The 18,071-nt window shown below is 35.3% G+C and overlaps 3 protein-coding genes across 4 annotated transcripts in view; 1 reads left to right on the forward strand and 2 right to left on the reverse strand.

The window, feature by feature from the left end:
* The window catches only part of LOC135688544 (centrosomal protein of 104 kDa), a 54,455-nt gene that overhangs the window by 16,255 nt on the left and 20,129 nt on the right, over positions 1-18,071 (reverse strand). For both annotated transcript variants that reach the window (XM_065205444.2, XM_065205443.2), the window contains exons 17-29: positions 17,471-17,511; positions 14,976-14,999; positions 14,182-14,255; positions 13,532-13,702; positions 12,896-12,957; positions 12,188-12,224; positions 11,990-12,025; positions 11,450-11,515; positions 11,124-11,177; positions 10,456-10,532; positions 10,044-10,071; positions 8,171-8,251; positions 7,506-7,631 (exon numbers count right to left, since the gene is read on the reverse strand). In XM_065205444.2, coding sequence (XP_065061516.2) covers positions 7,506-7,631; positions 8,171-8,251; positions 10,044-10,071; positions 10,456-10,532; positions 11,124-11,177; positions 11,450-11,515; positions 11,990-12,025; positions 12,188-12,224; positions 12,896-12,957; positions 13,532-13,702; positions 14,182-14,255; positions 14,976-14,999; positions 17,471-17,511 — 877 coding nt within the window. The remainder of the gene's footprint in view (positions 1-7,505; positions 7,632-8,170; positions 8,252-10,043; positions 10,072-10,455; positions 10,533-11,123; positions 11,178-11,449; positions 11,516-11,989; positions 12,026-12,187; positions 12,225-12,895; positions 12,958-13,531; positions 13,703-14,181; positions 14,256-14,975; positions 15,000-17,470; positions 17,512-18,071) is intronic.
* LOC148957945 (uncharacterized) lies at positions 2,409-3,870 on the forward strand. Its single transcript, XM_089113986.1, has one exon. It carries the CDS (start codon positions 2,409-2,411, stop codon positions 3,486-3,488), a length of 1,080 nt encoding a protein of 359 aa, XP_088970112.1. The 3' UTR covers positions 3,489-3,870.
* Positions 3,994-6,461, reverse strand: LOC148957946 (uncharacterized). The gene is made up of 2 exons (XM_089113987.1): positions 5,743-6,461; positions 3,994-5,632 (listed from the first exon to the last, which is right to left on the reverse strand). Exon 2 carries the CDS (start codon positions 5,061-5,063, stop codon positions 4,302-4,304), a length of 762 nt encoding a protein of 253 aa, XP_088970113.1. The 5' UTR covers positions 5,064-5,632; positions 5,743-6,461; the 3' UTR covers positions 3,994-4,301.

An 18,071-nucleotide genomic window follows, 5' to 3' on the forward strand; every position in this document is an offset into this window, starting at 1 on the left:
TTTGGTCGATTTCCTAAGGGCCGAGAGTCAAACCTAAAATCTCTAAAGCAGGACTAAACAGCAACAGGGCATACATTGTTAATGGCAATGGCGACTTGTTCCTTCATTTTGTAGACACATCATACCCTACTGACGTGATTTATGTTGATATGGCCCCATTTGAGTAGTTGTAAAAAACTGTATTTTGCGAAATTTCGCAAATTACTAATTTTTTAAAACGCAGTTTAAAGCGAGGATTTTGCTGTAATTGTGTTCCCTTTTGATCGTAAAGTCGTTTTCTATTCTTTTCCAAAATGATATGATCTTTATCATATGAAAATTTGGTCGATTTCCTAAGGGCCGAGAGTCAAACCTAAAATCTCTAAAGCAGGACTAAACAGCAACAGGGCATACATTGTTAATGGCAATGGCGACTTGTTCCTTTATTTTGTAGACACATCATACCCTACTGACGTGATTTATGTTGATACGGCCCCATTTGAGTAGTTGTAAAAAAACTGTATTTTGCGAAATTTCGCAAATTACTAATTTTTAAAAACGCAGTTTAAAGTGAGGATTTTGCTGTAATTGTGTTCCCTTTTGATCGTAAAGTCGTTTTCTATTCTTTTCCAAAATGATATGATCTTTATCATATGAAAATTTGGTCGATTTCCTAAGGGCCGAGAGTCAAACCTAAAATCTCTAAAGCAGGACTAAACAGCAACAGGGCATACATTGTTAATGGCAATGGCGACTTGTTCCTTCATTTTGTAGACACATCATACCCTACTGACGTGATTTATGTTGATATGGCCCCATTTGAGTAGTTGTAAAAAACTGTATTTTGCGAAATTTCGCAAATTACTAATTTTTTAAAACGCAGTTTAAAGCGAGGATTTTGCTGTAATTGTGTTCCCTTTTGATCGTAAAGTCGTTTTCTATTCTTTTCCAAAATGATATGATCTTTATCATATGAAAATTTGGTCGATTTCCTAAGGGCCGAGAGTCAAACCTAAAATCTCTAAAGCAGGACTAAACAGCAACAGGGCATACATTGTTAATGGCAATGGCGACTTGTTCCTTTATTTTGTAGACACATCATACCCTACTGACGTGATTTATGTCGATACGGCCCCATTTGAGTAGTTGTAAAAAACTGTATTTTGCGAAATTTCGCAAATTACTAATTTTTTAAAACGCAGTTTAAAGCGAGGATTTTGCTATATTTGATTCTCCCGTGGATCATGGTAATCTTTTGGATCCTAATTCTAACTAAAATAAGCATACAATATGACTTAAGCTGTTTTCCACTGCAAAAATTTATTTTGGACAGACCTCTCGTAAATACTTTGTTGATAATTTTGGAACGATTGAAAGGTTGCATTTGCAAATGACAGCCTAATTGTTCATTACACTTTGTCTCCTCTGTTGCAGTCACAGCGGCATTGACGTGGTGTCTCGCTAGCCAGATACTATGTACTAAACCCCCGTCTTCTTTGGGACGGGCTCGGAAAGCATGGCTTCTACCGCTGGAGACTGAGAAGAAACATGTCGCTTTAATGCAATAAATATGCGTTCTTATGATGGTAGACAAGGAATGTAAGGTTTATATATCACTTTCAATTGGTTTGTGGTTCGATTTCAGGTATAAAAGGTGGATTTCATGTAACGAAATTTCGGCGAAATTTCGCAAATTACAATAAGCCGTTTTCAGCTATAAAAGGCGGATATTATGTAACGAAATTTCGCAAATTACAATAAGCCCTCCTGCGATCTCATCCCCAGCAAGCCACTGACAACCAGATGTCTCACGAAGGCATTCTAGAAATTTTGGGTCACAAAGAGACAGGAAAAATGACGAAAACCTCTGGATTTCCACAGCTACGGCGCCTGCACTAGCACAACAGATGTATAATTGGTGGCAAAACGACTAAACATTCGCTTAACAACACTAAACAACGCTAAAAAATTTTGACCAGAATCAAACTTTGCTCAACAACACTAAACACGACTAAAAAACACTGAACAGGGTGACAAAACGAACCAACTTTCCACTAAACTTGTCACCAAACAAAAGTTGACTGAAATGCTTAGTGAAATGTTTAGCCGTTTTGCCAGGGCTTTGGAATGGGGCGCACCACCCAAGAATCTATGGCAGATTTACAAGATTAAAGATGCCAATTGGCATTAATTTGGAGGTGATTAGAAGAATAAGTAGCAGACAAAAAACGATCCGACGATAAGAGTCAGACAACATTAGTCAGACAACAAAAATCAGACAAGCCAGCACTGATAATAGAGAGCTTACGATTTTCCAAGACGACGACTCACAGGGGGCCTGTAAACTAGCGCGGTCACATCGTCCCAGTAGTGTCCCATTTTGTTTTTGTTGTTGTTACGAAATCTCACTACGACGACTCAAAGTCAACATGGCTAACGTAGATCGAGTGAATGAAATTCTCTATGCCTACAATGATGCTGGTCTCATCGATGATCAGGAGTTACTTCTCCTGGCAGATAGAAATGTCCGAAGGAATCCATACTTTCCGTATTGGCATTACGCAAGGTTTGATTTGGAGCAAATGGATGATGATGAATGCAAGGCAGAGTTTCGATTTAGGAAAGAAGATGTTTACACCCTGCTAGATGCACTTCATCTGCCACCAGAGATTAGAGTCTACAATGGTGTTGTTTTTGACTCCGTTGAAGCTCTCTGTATTCTCCTTCGTCGCCTTTCATATCCTTGCAGATATGGCGATTTAATTCCAAGGTTTGGACGACCAGTTCCCCAGTTGAGCATGATTTCCAACAAGCTTGTTGGCATGCTGCACACACGATTTGGTTATCTTCTCCGAAACTTAGACCAACCTTGGCTTTCTAGAGCCAATTTGAAGGCTTATGCAGATGCAATTCACCAGACAGGTGCTGCTTTAGATAACTGCTGGGGATTTATTGACGGGACAGTTAGACCCATATGCAGGCCGAAACAAAATCAAAGGGCTGTTTACAACGGTCACAAAAGGGTCCATGCAATCAAATTCCAATCGGTAGTTGCACCAAATGGTTTGATTGCCAACCTGTTTGGTCCTGTAGAGGGAAGGCGTCATGACAGTGCTTTGCTTGCAATGTCTGGGCTTTTACCTCAACTGGCAGAGTATTCTTTCTCCCCAGAAGGTCAAGCACTATGTCTGTATGGTGATCCGGCATACCCCCACAGGGTTCATTTACAACGCCCATTTCCTAGAAGACCTTACCTGACACCAGAAGAGCATGCATTCAATCAGTCCATGAGCAGAGTTAGGGTGTCAGTTGAATGGATTTTTGGTGATATCATCAATAGTTTTAAATTCATGGACTTCAAGAAAAATCAGAAAATTGGGTTGAGTCCTGTGGGTCAGTTCTACATTGTCAGTGCTCTCCTTCGTAATGCCAATACCTGCTTGTATGGATCAAGTACCTCAGAATATTTTAATCTCCAGCCTCCTGCACTTGGAGATTATTTCATATAAATATGCCAAAGGAGACCAGCAAATTTAAAACCAAAAAAGTTTTTTTAAAAACTACCACTTGGCCAATTATTTCAAACTCAGTTATGCACACGGTTTTGACAACTTTCATGACTACATTTCATCGAAATAATAACATACTTTAGTGCTTGGAAGAGGACAGCTCCAAGTTGCAACTCCTAGTTTCAGGCAAAAACAAAAAAAGCTCTGTTGATATAGTACCAAGCACTCTTATTACAGCCTTGTGCACAGTAATTTTCACAAGTAACAACACAGCAAAGGTCAATAGATTGTAAACTATCTTAAATTTAAAAAAATACTGCAATCAATGTTATTAAGGTTTGAGCATTGCTATTTGCAAATGATTTTCAAAAAATTTTGATGTTTCTTGTTGGAAAAAAGTACAGGCTGAAAGGCTGAAAGTTGTAATGTGGAAAAAGTTCAGAATATAAGTAAATTAACATGTTTTCTCAAGTAGCTACTGCTCTCAATAAAAAGCAAAATTTTATTATAAAAATCATGCTTATTAATAGAAGAGAAATTTTGGCAGATAAATGGAATTTTCAAATGGAAGCCACAGTGATTCAACCCTTAGTATTTAAGTTAATTGTAGGCATTTGCATTTTTAGAGAAATCCATGAGAGCAACAAACTTTAAGCCATGCACTTCTGAAAATATGGTAAGAAGATGGAGACACCAATGGTACTTCATAGACACCCAATTTTTAACCAATTCTAAGCTTTAATTGGAGTGGGTAATATTTGAATTTTCAAATTTTGGTCAATAAAATGTTTTTAAAAAAATACCTCAAAATTACTAGTCTGAAGAGCTTTGTGTAATTAAATTCATTATCTTAGAATTTTGCTCTTTGATCTCCTGCAAAATAATATGCTGCTGTTGCTGCTGTTGATTCAAAAAATTGACTTTCTCCTCAAGCTGCAGCAGCATATTATTTTGCCATTCCTCCCTTTGGCAACATTGTAGTTTCCCCTCTACTTCCTTTTCTTTTATTTTCAAGGCCTTCTCTTTGACATCCAGTTCTCTTTCTTTCAACTCCAATTTCTTTTCCATAAAATGCTTCCCCCTTTCATTTTTTTCTTTCAAATACTCAATTGTGTCTGAGCCATAATAGTGTCTCTTCTTCTTCTTTCCTGTTCCTTCCTTCTCTCTCTCTAATGTCTCTGCTAATGTTTCCATTGAGCGCTTTCTAACATTCTCTGCGACTTGCTTCTCATTCTCCTCCCTCTTCTTTTCAATTCCTCTCCCAGTTTTCACTGCCTCCTCCATCATTTCAATAATATTTTCTAGGGCTTCATCAAGCTCTGTCATTTCTGGGGATATCCCACTTGCTCGTTCCTCGCTAGCCATTCTTTTTCTATAGTATCTCTCCAACTTTGAGAATCTATCTCTTACTGCCCTCTGGTCCACAGAAAACTTTGGGTAACTTAAAGAACTCAAATTTTCTGCAATTGAATCCCAGCATTGGCCCCTTTCTCTACTACCCACTTTAAATCTATATGGCTCCAGAACAAGAATCTCACGGCATAATGCAACATCATGTGCAGTTGTCCAACTCATCTTGGGCCTAAGCGAAATTTAGCTTTAAAATAAATAAGAAAAGCGCAAGAAACATAGACATTTTTTGCCAGTAATATTTATAATTTTATACAAACTTTAATGCCAAAGGATTCAAAATATCCAAAAATAAAGTTAAATGTACATTGTTCAATTAAAATGTCGTAATCTTATACATCGAAGGCTCAAAGGAAATTTTGAGATTGAATTACTAGCATAATAATTTACACAAAACAAGAACTACATCAGTTTCGATAGTCTACCTGTCACAAATAGATATTTTTTAGAAATAAACGTTAAGATATCTTCTCCTCGTTCGGATAGACACATGATAGGCCTACTACTTCGATAAGAAATTTACGGAAAGTTCCCTTCGACGGAAGAGGGCTATAAAATCTGCAAAATGTTTAGAAATACATAAACTAACACACATTTACATTAAAAGCAAGAAATCAATGTTCTATATCGATTCTTCAATTCGTACTGATAAGAACTAACATTTGAATTCGGCTTGCTTTCTTCTCATTTGATGCGCTCATCTTGCGTTTGATAAAGCAAAGAAACAACGAGTTCTAAAAAATGAAAAGTTTCTGATGAAAGTTTGTTGAAGCTCATTTTGATATATTATTGAAACAAAACGATTAAGCGAAAATATTCCTATAAAAATATAATGCATACTCACAGAACTAAGACGACGATGAATCCGGAAAATCTCGGCCTCTTCGATTTCACTACGACCAGAAATGGGGGTTTCCTTGGAGGATCGCGCTAGATCCAGGCTACTTTGGGTCGTCCTATTGATCGTCGTCGTGAATCGTAAGCTCTCTAATGCTAGATCTGGCAACACGCAAGTGAAAAAAACATGGCGAGGTCGTGTCTACATTTAGTAAGAAAAGCAGAGCTACAGATTATCATAAGAATTAATTTTCAAAGTTTTCATTTATATTTAGAAGAAGTACAATTAATATGAATTTTCTTTCCTAGATGCCATTTTTCTAGTTGCAGTTTCTGTTATTCCCTGCAGTATTTCTACCAAACTAACTGTACCCTAGAGACAGGTTACAAAAGATTCCGGTGTAGCAAATATTGTAAAGGTGTAGCAAATTTATTCCAATGGGATTTCTCCATAAACGAAATCAACAAAAAACAATGACTTCAATCTTAATCTGTAACATGGCGCATGAAAACGGTAATTTCTTTTTTGATGAAACAAGTTTTTCCACAAATTTTGGTACGGCAAATTAACCTAAGAGCAAAACAGTTTAAACCTTAAAATAATCCATATTGAAACATTTCAAACAAGAGGTGTATTTTCAGAGGTCAGGTTTTCTTCTCTTACATGCCGTTATCGTGACATTAATTTAAGACAGGTCTAACTAAATTGAAACAGATAAATTGAGGTATTCTCTTAATTTACGTAAATTAATTTACGTTAATTAAGAGACGTAAAATACGTAATTACGTAAATTAATTTACGTAAATTAAGAGAATACCTCAATTTACGTCATGCTACTGGAAAAATACCAGGAACAATTCACGAAAACAAAGAGAAAAATTGCATTAATCGAGAAGCAATTTGGAAATACAAGACAGCAGACAAGACACAGACGATAACACGGCGGACAACAACATCCCTGACCAGGATAGCAGGCTAAAATCTTTGACCCAGACTCAATTACAATTTTCTATAGAGAAACAAACTCATAGGGTGAAACATGAAGTTTTGCGTCGTAAATATTCAGTTTTTTACAGCCAAAACAAGCTGACTCGATTGTAATTTTCTGAAAAAAATCTTTAGAAAAAGCAAAATGACACGAAATTGCTTTGCTGCAGATTTTTCATCTACCAAAGAATTGCCAACACGGCTAGTTTTTGTAAGCCTGTTGCAAGCTTATAAACGGTTTTGGATATGCATGACTTTAAATAGAATAAAGGATGTAAACAGATAGAAAATAAGGTGGAATGAGGGTGAAATAACATCAACGTTATATCATATATTAGACCTTCAATTATGTCCATAATAACATTGATTTAATAACGTTGTTCAAAGCAATAATCATTGATATATTCAACAAATAACATTGATATTTCATTATTCTTAATAGGCACCTCACTCTCTTGTTCATTTAAAAATATCCCAGGCTGTACCATAAGCAAATGATGTCAAATCTAGCCTATACTTTGGAGGATACTGTTATTTATCCTGAATAAGCATCATTTTGGCCTAGGATTTGAATGAACAAATCCAAAAGGGTGTAATGGATTGGCTTGGAGAGATTATAGAATCATCAAGTAGATGGCATGAGAACAAAATAGAGCAGAATAGGCTGAAAATAAATTTCAGTTTGTGTCCCCTAGAATGCAAAATCAGAAATATGCATAAGATACCATATCCATGTTCTTTATCCACAAAGATTCACAAATATATACGTATAGTAAACAAACCTTTTGTTCCGCTTTGGTTGGTTTTCCATCAATCTTATCAAGGCCGTCGAATATTCTGCTGTACAAAGGATTTTTTCTTGTTGATGGTTCATCTGGAGGCAAATATGCTCTTACAGTATTTCCAACCTATAAAATAAGATCATAACTTACAAAGATGCACGAATGATAAAACACGGTAAAAAGAGAAGCTGTTTGGTTCAAGGTGGAATGGGTAAAATTAAAAGGATATTGAGATTTTATTTCAAGATAGGTTTACAGTCGTTAACTTAGCTGCCAGGATTCCATAGAATAAATCTTTCAACGCAAGGAGCTCTATACAAACGAGCATGACAATGTTTCGTGATATCAGAGGTAGCATGGGGAAGATATAGGGAGAGGGAGTGTTATGAATACAGCTGAAAAAAGGGGAAAACATGACAAATCCTGTAGTAACAGGCTTAACTTTGCTAGGAAATATAAGATTTTGTTTAACCAAACTTTTAAAAGCAAGCACGATAAAAAAGGAACATGCAGTGAAAGTCGAAAAAGATAAATATTAAGAAACAAAGAGAGGAAAAGAGAAAAGGAGAGAAGAAGAGAGATAAAGCCATATTTTCTAAGTACCTATGAAAGGATTCAAACACATGTATAGAAACTAAAACATCAAAATAAAATAAAACACCAACCTTTTTATACATGTCAAGGAGCAATGCAATTCCTGCTTCTCTAACCTCCTTATTACTATGCTCAATAGCCTTCTTGACAAACTAAAATGAATACAATAACTAATGAATTAAACTGAAAATTTAATGAAAATTTATGAAGAAAATAAAAAACCATATTTCTTCTTTTTCTGTTAATCTATAACATAACATGCTTGTGTAAGGTGAAATTTACCATTTCTTAAACAGATTTAAAAGCCTACGGAGAGTACTGTTTTGATACCGCACAGGAGGATACCCATTTTCTCTATTAAACATTGGACTTGGTGAAGTTCTCAATTTTCTCATAATGATAAAACAAGAACGATGAGTCAAGTACTACATCGACTTCTGTGGTATTAGTTTTGGTCTTGGTGAAAATAAGGTCCCTTTTTTGACAAATTTGATGACAAAAAGCGGTGTTAAGATTTTCATGAATCTTCGTAGAGTTTCGCAAAGCATTTTTTCACAGTGATGCCGTGTCCAGTAGTGAGAGCCAAAATTACACAATTTTCCCAGTAGTTTGTGGCACTGGCGACTTCCACTGACCTCTGTTGTTTTTTTAAAAAACTTTTTCATGAAATTATCTTTATTTCTTGACTTTGTATTTTTTTTTGCAATTTATAAATTAGATTTATATTATATCGCCTATTGTTTCACACTTTTTTGTCCGGTCCTGTGAAACAGGATAACGGCATATCTCATTATATCCAACTCAAATCAATCTTTTCTACTCACCCTACAACGTCATAGTACAATGCTTTTATCAGAAACATTATATACAACTCTACAGCGAAGCTGTGCTCCTTTTATGTAGCCACAATACCCACATAACAAACTGGATCCTACCCTGGGTATCATAGCCACATAAATTTGTGAATGGAAATAGAAGATAAGGACAGGAAGCGGCGGAGCGTCTATTTAAGACGAAGGGTTAGCCCAGAGCCATTTTTCATTCTTCTCAGAAAGACACTCTTCAACCTGCCGTCCCTATCTTCTATCTCTAGGCTCGAATTTGGTACCCGGGGTAACTGGATCCCTGATCCTTTAACGGTTTAAGAACTTGTGACTGCCCAGTGCGAACCAGCTGAGGTTGGCATTACATTGTTTTTTCTTAATTTTTTTCCCTAGCTGTGCTTGTTTTTTCCTTGGTTTTAAAAAAACAGTTCACCGCAGCGTAGAGCCGTGTGCTTCTTTCGGTTATATCTCGTTGGGCCTTTTTGCGAATTTTCGCCAGCAGTGAAAATTTCTTAAAAATGCTCTGGAGTTTCGATAAAATGGTGGCTTGAGAATTTAGCCTTTTTAATAGTTCTTAAGTCCGTAAAAAAGAAATACAATTACGCACATTTTTTGTTCGTAGTTAGTTTGAATGTTTCAACTAAATTCAGCAAAGATTCTTTTTACTAAACCATCATTTAATTTGCCAAGACCGTCGACTAGAAATGACAGGGATAACATTCCATTTATCTATTGCCATCTCAACTGTTTGTGATCAAGAACTCAGCTCATGGCGGGAACAGTTAACTAAAGTAATTCTTAGGGTTTATGTGGGAAGATTTGAGAGGGTTTGCGGTGAAAGTCGTTATATTTTTGACTGCCAAAAGTGAAGCCTTTATAAAGCTTAAATGCGTTGTGTGAGGGCTAATGCTCCTTGTAGGTAGGTGTCAGTTGTCAGAGGGGGGGGGGGGGGCGGTACTCTTCGGAATGACTACCCTGGGAAACGAATTTTAAGATTTTCGGTCTTTATATTACTGTCAATTGTTTAGAAACTACTGTTGTTGGGAGCTGTCTGTTAATAAAGAGTTAATTGTATAAATTAACACTGACTCGACATTAACACTGTAATTTCGAACTATACCTGCATAACACCATCCGTTGTGAAAGACCTGAGGAAAAAACCAATAAACTACCAATCAGAAAGCATGATCTTAAACCCAATTTAGAGGAACGTCAACGATACTACATGTAAGAAGGACCTTTAAGGAGCAGAAGACAGTGAAGTTATTTGACATTTACAACAAATTCAACCACCATACAGTAACATCCGTTGCTTGATAGGCTTGGAATGAATTTCTCAACGTGCATCAATTTGTAAACTTCTTTTGAAATCGTTAATATAAAATGGGAGCTTAAATGAGATGAAAAGAAAAGTAGCAAGACACCAAAGCCATCTTGAGCTGCTTTATCGAGCACCATTACCACAAGATCTACATTGAAATTACTTGGAAAAAACAGCTTCCCTTGATATCGAATCAAATTCACAGACTTACCCTTGTTTATCAACATCTAATGGCTCTAAGAGATTGTGTATCACCTCAATTCGTCCTTTAAATAGCCGCCAGGGAACCTACAAAATTGTCTTTATTAATGCTCGCAACGTTTGATGACTTTAGAAAAGGCAATTAGACTGCGCAAACCTCAGTAAAAATTACTTGAAAATTTTTAGAGAAAGGCAGACAAAAACCACATTTTAAAAAGACACGATAAAAAGGGTCGATATTAGGTAGAGATGGTGCTGAGACTGCAACTTAACCTCCTTTAACGTAGCTATGCATCTCAAAAGTCAGGGTTAAGGCTTTTAAATGAATTAACGACAGCCTACTTTCACACTGAATAATCTAAAACGTCATATTCATAAGTTAAATCTATAAGTAAATTGAATTCAGAAGCAAAAGTAAAACATATCGTGTATAAAAACAGAATACTAAATTGTTTATGTGCCTCAACACTCAGTGACGTAAAACTGGACTTAGAAGTCAATCAAATAAAAACGAGAAAACATCCATAATGAGCAAGCACATTTGATTTATTTGCATTACAAGCAAAGTCAGTTCTGTTTGCCCAAAATGAAATCTGTATGCCTCACATATATTGGTGTTATAAGCACAATCATTCACGCAAGAAAAAACTGAACCAAAATCTGTGTGAAAATATTCACCTGCCCCTTGCTTTTTAAAGGATGAACTAGCATTTCTGGTATGGTGCCAAGTGCCTAGAAATAAAACAAAATTGTTGCTTCCATCCCATTTCTTAAAGTTCTTCTGCACCGTACAGCATCAATACGACTTGAATTCAGGACACAATGCAGAACTCATCTCACCTTTGTTTACTTCAAAATTTATACAGTCTTTGGCTCTCTTCTTCGAGATATTTTATTCTCTTTTTCCATTAGCATGAGAAGTATAAAAAAAAGACACATGCAGAAGACAAAATGGCCAGTTTTGGTTTTGAATCACATGGAACTAGTAAACAAAACAAAATTACCTTGACATCTTTTATGACTGCCGAATCTTGTATGAGTGAAACTGCGCTTTCTTTTGTTCTTGGGGCCTAAGATGGCAAAACAACGGGTATAATGGTGTGATGGCATATATCCTTACAAAGAGATCTAAAGCAAATGCCAAAAACAAAGTATAGTTGAAGGTCCTGTAGACTAGATTGAGGCTCGAGAGAGACTTTTTCAATCTTAAGTGTTGATGATTTTAGATAAGATGAAAAGAAACGAGCATATTTTCAGCATTTTATAAAATCTACTTTTCGTAGGCTGAATTTATTTAGCCCAAGGTGCTTTTAGAAAAAATTATAATTTAGCAATTTGCGAAACATCTCCCGGTATTCCATGTTATAATTATAATGCTTGATCTAACCATAGCCAAGCAAAAAAGGTCTTGTGTGTTCAATCGGGTTATTACTACTTTTAAAGACCTGTTAAAAAGAAAAGAAGAAAACAGGAAAAAGCATCAAAACTAGCGAAAATTTATTATAATAAGCTTTGTTAGAGGTTTTCTGGATTTTGGAACTTACCATGTCACCAACTCTTGTTAGTAGGACTGGAATTGTCTGAATGGTGAAAAATTGGAATATTTAAAGAACTTCAATTTTAGAAAATCGAAGAATATTGATAGATACAATCATAAACAGTTTTTTATTTCATAGTAAGAATCTAACAAACGAAGAATTAAAACAAGCTTTTTCTTTGTATAAGGAAACTTTGTACTTTACCTTGTCAACTACAAATGCATATTCAGATTTCCCAAGTCTGAAAACAGAAAAAAATTTATAAGATATTCGTGCTTAAAAGCTAAGATACTACAAAATAGAACAGAGGCGTGCATAAAAACGTTTATAAGTTATAATAAAACCTAGCTTTTCAACGCAACATAGATATAATAGTTAGGGGAGAAATATTATTTACAAATTTAGGAGCAAAGATAAGTATATCAATTTCAGACGTAAATCTTGCTTGGTATGAAAATATCACTTATGTTTTACTAGCCTTAATGTTTACGTTCCTCAAGGGGGTCAGTAGCACAATAAAAATGGAAGGAATTTAGTCCAAAAAGCACTTTGGGCTGAAAAAAAATTTGCTCGAGGAGGAGAAAATTAAAATACAAGTATCAATACGGACGCGAATTTTTATCATTTTTGTCTTAGTTCTTAGGTAAATATAACAGTAGTTGACGAAGATATCAAATTTCTTAGATTTCGTATCATTAGATGGTAAATGATAATTTAAAATAACGATCTATTTCCTGACAAAAGTTCCTCAAATCTCAATATTTTCCTCTTCAAATAAGTCCAAGACCTTGATGTGAACATAGACTGAATTTCTTTAAGAGGAATCAAATGTCAAAATTCAAACTCGTCTTCCAAAATATATATTTATAAAAATAAAAATCGCAAATCAATTGGAAATTCACTTGAACCTACTTTTTACGAGGAATATAATCTGCTAACAGCGTGCTTTCTACTTTGACAGCTTCTGTGAAAACCTAGGAAAAAATCGAGAGCAGAGATGTGATTAAAACTGAGCAGAAACCGGAACATATATTTATACATATAAAGAACATTCAAGTGCTTTAAATAACATCTTTAGGTCTGTAAAAACTACCAGGTAACATATATCGACACTACACTAAATAATAAATAACATGATAATATTACATGAAAATAAATAAAATTCAAAGTTCGCAAAAAGATATCAATATAAAACAAAAAACGATACCAGAAAGTAAAATATAAAAATGAAACTATTACATAAAACATGAAATAGCATAGCTTTTACAAGGAGGAAAACCAAATACAGAAACTTATAACAAGAGTATAACACGACACAATAAGGAAGCAAAAGAAATAATATAACAGGATACCATACGATATATGTATATAACGGGACCCATGGCAAAGTTCAAATACAAAATACAATACAATACAATACAATACAATACAATACAATACAATACAATACAATACAATACAATACAATACAATAAGATTCAATAAATGTAAAAGCACAATGGACAAATAGCATGAAATACCAATACATTGTGATATAAAAATACATACGGTAACAACATTGTCTTGTAGCATCTTTTTCAATAACAACGTTGTTGCTCTAACGATAGCCTTTGGTTCACTTTCAAATATCAGCTTCCCATCATCTACCGAGATCTCCCCCATCACCTTCTCTAAAGCGTCCTGTCGATGCTTCCATATTTTTGAATATGCTAACTGAACCTAAGAATAAGCAAGTGAATTTATTGCATTTGGCAGAAAAACACTGACACAAAGAAATTGATGGTTATAATAAAGATAGAACTATCTTTTGTCAAGTTGTCTTTGGTCGGGGTCAAAACCAAATCACCGCACGAGAGCCACATTGGCACAGAACAAACAGGCACAAATCAACATGATAATGGAAAATAGTGAACAGATACACGTCAAAGGAGTTTATCGATGGTTACAGCAAGGGTTGGGCTATTTGAACAGAATTAGGTTAAGTCAATTTTGCTCTAGCCGTAGAACAAGGCGATACAGATTTGTAACCTTTAGTTGGCTGATAACCATATAAAATGTCGAAGTTGCACAACTTTGTATTCCTGTTTCACTATTTTTCTAAAACTGCCCTATCCCGCATATATGAACGGACGAATTCTTTAAAGTGCATAATCTACATCAAATTCAAGCGACAAAAAATCATATTTATTGATACTTACGAGGTAAAGACCATAAACATCAATTATTGGAGTAGCTTCAGATTCATCTCTTTCGCTGAGCTCCCCTGGTTTTTCTGAAGATGTTAAAAAACTCGTATATAGTTAATTCCATATAACTTAATAACCTCTAAAGACATGATATTGGGCATCGTGTTATATCAAATTTATGTTTATATTTACGCGGAACTTGCTGTTGTAGCTGTAATTTTTGTTAGATTATTGATGCAATACTTTAAGAGGCCACTTTTGCCTAGATTAATAGATAAATGAAAAAAATTGAAAAAACAAAAAAGCTAGCATGATAGGTAGCAAAAAAAAGCACAAAAACGTTTCCGCGAAAAGGCTTTAATCTAATAGTGGCGGGCTTCACTAAGCTCTATAGCCGCTTAACATGTAGTATGTTCTTTGGGGTTGAGGCGAGAAACTATGAGCTTTGAGCTACGCAAAATATAATGAAGATATTTCTATATTTAAGGTCTCCTTGCTTCACAGCTGAATACACAATGTTCGCATAGCTTATCAGTGATTTCAGTCAGATCTTAAAAGCCCGACTTAAATTAAATTTAAATTTCACAAAATCCAAACAACATCTGGTTGAATCTCTCTTTATATTATAATGTTTTTACAGTTCAATCTGAGCAAGCGTCAATTGTCAGTACGCGTCAATTCAAATCTTCATGTAAAAATACGCTTAATAACCCTATGTAAACTCTGTGTCTACGAATGGCAGTTAACAAGAATAACGAAGAGCAACAACTAAGAGTGATAGAAAAAATAAACTAGGGAAGAAATACCGTCATCGTGAGTGCCACTATTCCCTGAAAAAAGAAATTGTTTTTAGGAAGCTTGGTACATGTTTTGATTCTAAAAACCATGATTAAAAGACACACACACGATCATAATTTCTTCTTAGAATTTTCTCAGTAGAAACTCTGAATTCGTTAATCCTCAGTGAGCCAATGACCGCGCTTGTGTATTTTTAATTATGGTTTTTAACCTCAAAGTACCAAGTTACCTCAAAGTTGTAACACTGGTCAACAAAATTTTTGTGTCTAAGTTTTTTTAGCTGATTTTGTGTAAGTTTGATGTGCTGAATCCAAAAAATCATGTTTGTTTTGGCCCAATCAGGTCAATCCTACTGCAGCAGACATATAGAACACCTCCTTTTCTTCTCTGAAGAAAAGGACTTGGCGTATTACACTGACATAACACAGCTTCTGCAAAAACTAAGTGTTACAAATATCAACCCAAAGAGTGGAGACTGTTCATTGACAGTAGCAACGATCACTGTCAACGATCACATAAAATGTGTTTTGTTGTATAATGACAACCATTTTGCTTGTGTCGCACTCAATCACACTAAAAGAGAGCCATGACGCTGTAAAGTATGTTCCGGTGAAGATACGTTGTGATAAGCATGAGCGGTTGATTTGCATCGACCTTAAGATGGTCAACTTTTTGTTGGTACAACAGTCTGGGTTTACCAAGAATCCATGTTTTCTGTGTGTGTACGACAGTAGGGACCGAGCACAACATAACATAAAGAAAGAGTGGCTTGTACGGGAGGAATTGGTGCCATGCAGAACAAGGAACATTCTCAACAAGCTATGGGTGAACAGAGACAGGACCCTATTCCAACCTCTGACATCAAACTCAGCTTGATCAAGCAACTCACAAAGACTATGGACAAGCCTAGTGACTGCTTTTAATACGTGTGTCAAGCCTTTCCGGGTTTGACGTTCGAGAAATTGAAAGCCGGGATTTTCTATGGTCCACAAATTCAGCAGCTCATAAGAGATCCCGAGTTTGAGAGCTCAATGAGTTAAGCGGAGCTTGAGGCCTGGCAAGCTTTTGTTAAGGTTGTGAGGAATTTTCTTGGAAACAACAAAGTCCGAAACTACAAAGAACTTGTCACCAAGTGCTCTTGGAAACAACAAAGTCAGAAACTACAAAGAACTTGTCACCAAATGCTCTTGGAAACAACAAAGTCAGAAACTACAAAGAACTTGTCACCAAATGCTCTTGGAAACAACAAAGTCAGAAACTACAAAGAACTTGTCACCAAATGCTCTTGGAAACAACAAAGTCAGAAACTACAAAGAACTTGTCACCAAATGCTCTTGGAAACAACAAAGTCAGAAACTACAAAGAACTTGTCACCAAATGCTCTTGGAAACAACAAAGTCAGAAACTACAAAGAACTTGTCACCAAATGCTCTTGGAAACAACAAAGTCAGAAACTACAAAGAACTTGTCACCAAATGCTCTTGGAAACAACAAAGTCAGAAACTACAAAGAACTTGTCACCAAATGCTCTTGGAAACAACAAAGTCAGAAACTCAAAGGACTTGTCACCAAATGCTCTTGGAAACAACAAAGTCAGAAACTACAAAGAACTTGTCAACAAAATGCTAATTGCTTATAAAACCTCGGATGCAACATGAGCATCAAAATGCACTACATGTTTGCAAATTTGGATTGGTTCCCTTAGAACCTCGGTTCTATGAGTGACGAGCAAGGAAAAAGATTGCATCAGGACATGAAAGAGATGGAGGCCATGTATCAGGGATGCTGGGATGCAGTTATGATGACTGAGACACCCCCTGCTGCTAATCAAATAAGTGCAAGTTAAATGCCTGAATTTTGAATAACCTTTACTTGCCCATATCAAAGTACATACTGTTCAAGTTTTGGATCATTCAGTTCATAAAAACTGCAAGAAAATAAATATTTGCTTTTTAAATCCAATATTTGATCAGAGGACATACAATAAATCGATCTTTAAAAGATGAAATTTAGTGAAAAATCGATTTTATCCTTTCGAGAAAAAGGGAAATCATTTTCAATTCAGAACATCAAACTTATACAATATCAGCTCAAAAAATTTGGACACCTTGAAAATTTTTTTGTACCCCGGTGTAATTTTTCGTTTAACACACGGTATCTCAACAAATCATGGCTCAAAATACAAAAAACAAAAAAAAACAAAAAAAATAAATTCATTTTTTCAACATGTGAACAAGCCTGAAGTCTGTAAATGGTGTGCCAAAGTCACATATCGATGGTGTTTAAACTTAAATGCTATTCGTTGTCTCACAATTCTTACAGAAGAGTCAGGTAAGTTGATAAAGGAGAATAATTCATCTACAAAAATATTAAAATTTTGGCAAATCATTTACAACAAGATCTTTTTTATTTGAATGGAATTTAAAAGGATTGTTAAGCAAATAAAAAGCTATGATAGGAAACAATAGAATTTAAGTAGATTCGAAAAAGCTGACTTTCGTACCATCTGATGGAAATTCCAAATTCTCTTCAAAGTTTCCTTTGCTACAAATAAAAAGGCTTTTCTTATTCAGCTATGATGCCAAGAACTACCCAGAAAAATTGCCTTAATCTTCATCCTTTATAATAAACTTATTAGAAATTAACTCGCTGCTTTACAAAATTGTTTAAAAAATCTTTTGGTGGTACATAACTTGAAAATGGCTTGATCGAAAACTGTACGCTAGGAAATATATATACCCAGTTGTGGATCGAAATAGGCCAATCAGAAACGCGAGCACATGACTGTTGAGGTTGCCCAATCACTGTCGCTTGCCTATTGAGACTCCATTGGTAACATTCTCAATAGGCAAGCGGCAGTGATTGGGCAACCTCAATTGTTTAAGCTTAACCAGGTACCTATATGTAACATCAAATGCTATACACCAATCGAGAATTGTCACAATTATTGAATAATTGAGAGAGGTTAGATGGCTTCAAATACCAAAAAACCAAAGCAATACCAGTTTACATTCCATTGCCGCCTTCACCATTTCTTTATATAGACATGTCACATACAAAAGGTCGGTTCTTTATTTGAGATACATTCTTCAGTAGCTCAAATT

The sequence above is a fragment of the Rhopilema esculentum genome, chromosome 19, assembly GCF_057945365.1.
Source record: "Rhopilema esculentum isolate cy_ngs chromosome 19, ASM5794536v1, whole genome shotgun sequence".
Lineage (NCBI taxonomy): Eukaryota > Metazoa > Cnidaria > Scyphozoa > Rhizostomeae > Rhizostomatidae > Rhopilema > Rhopilema esculentum.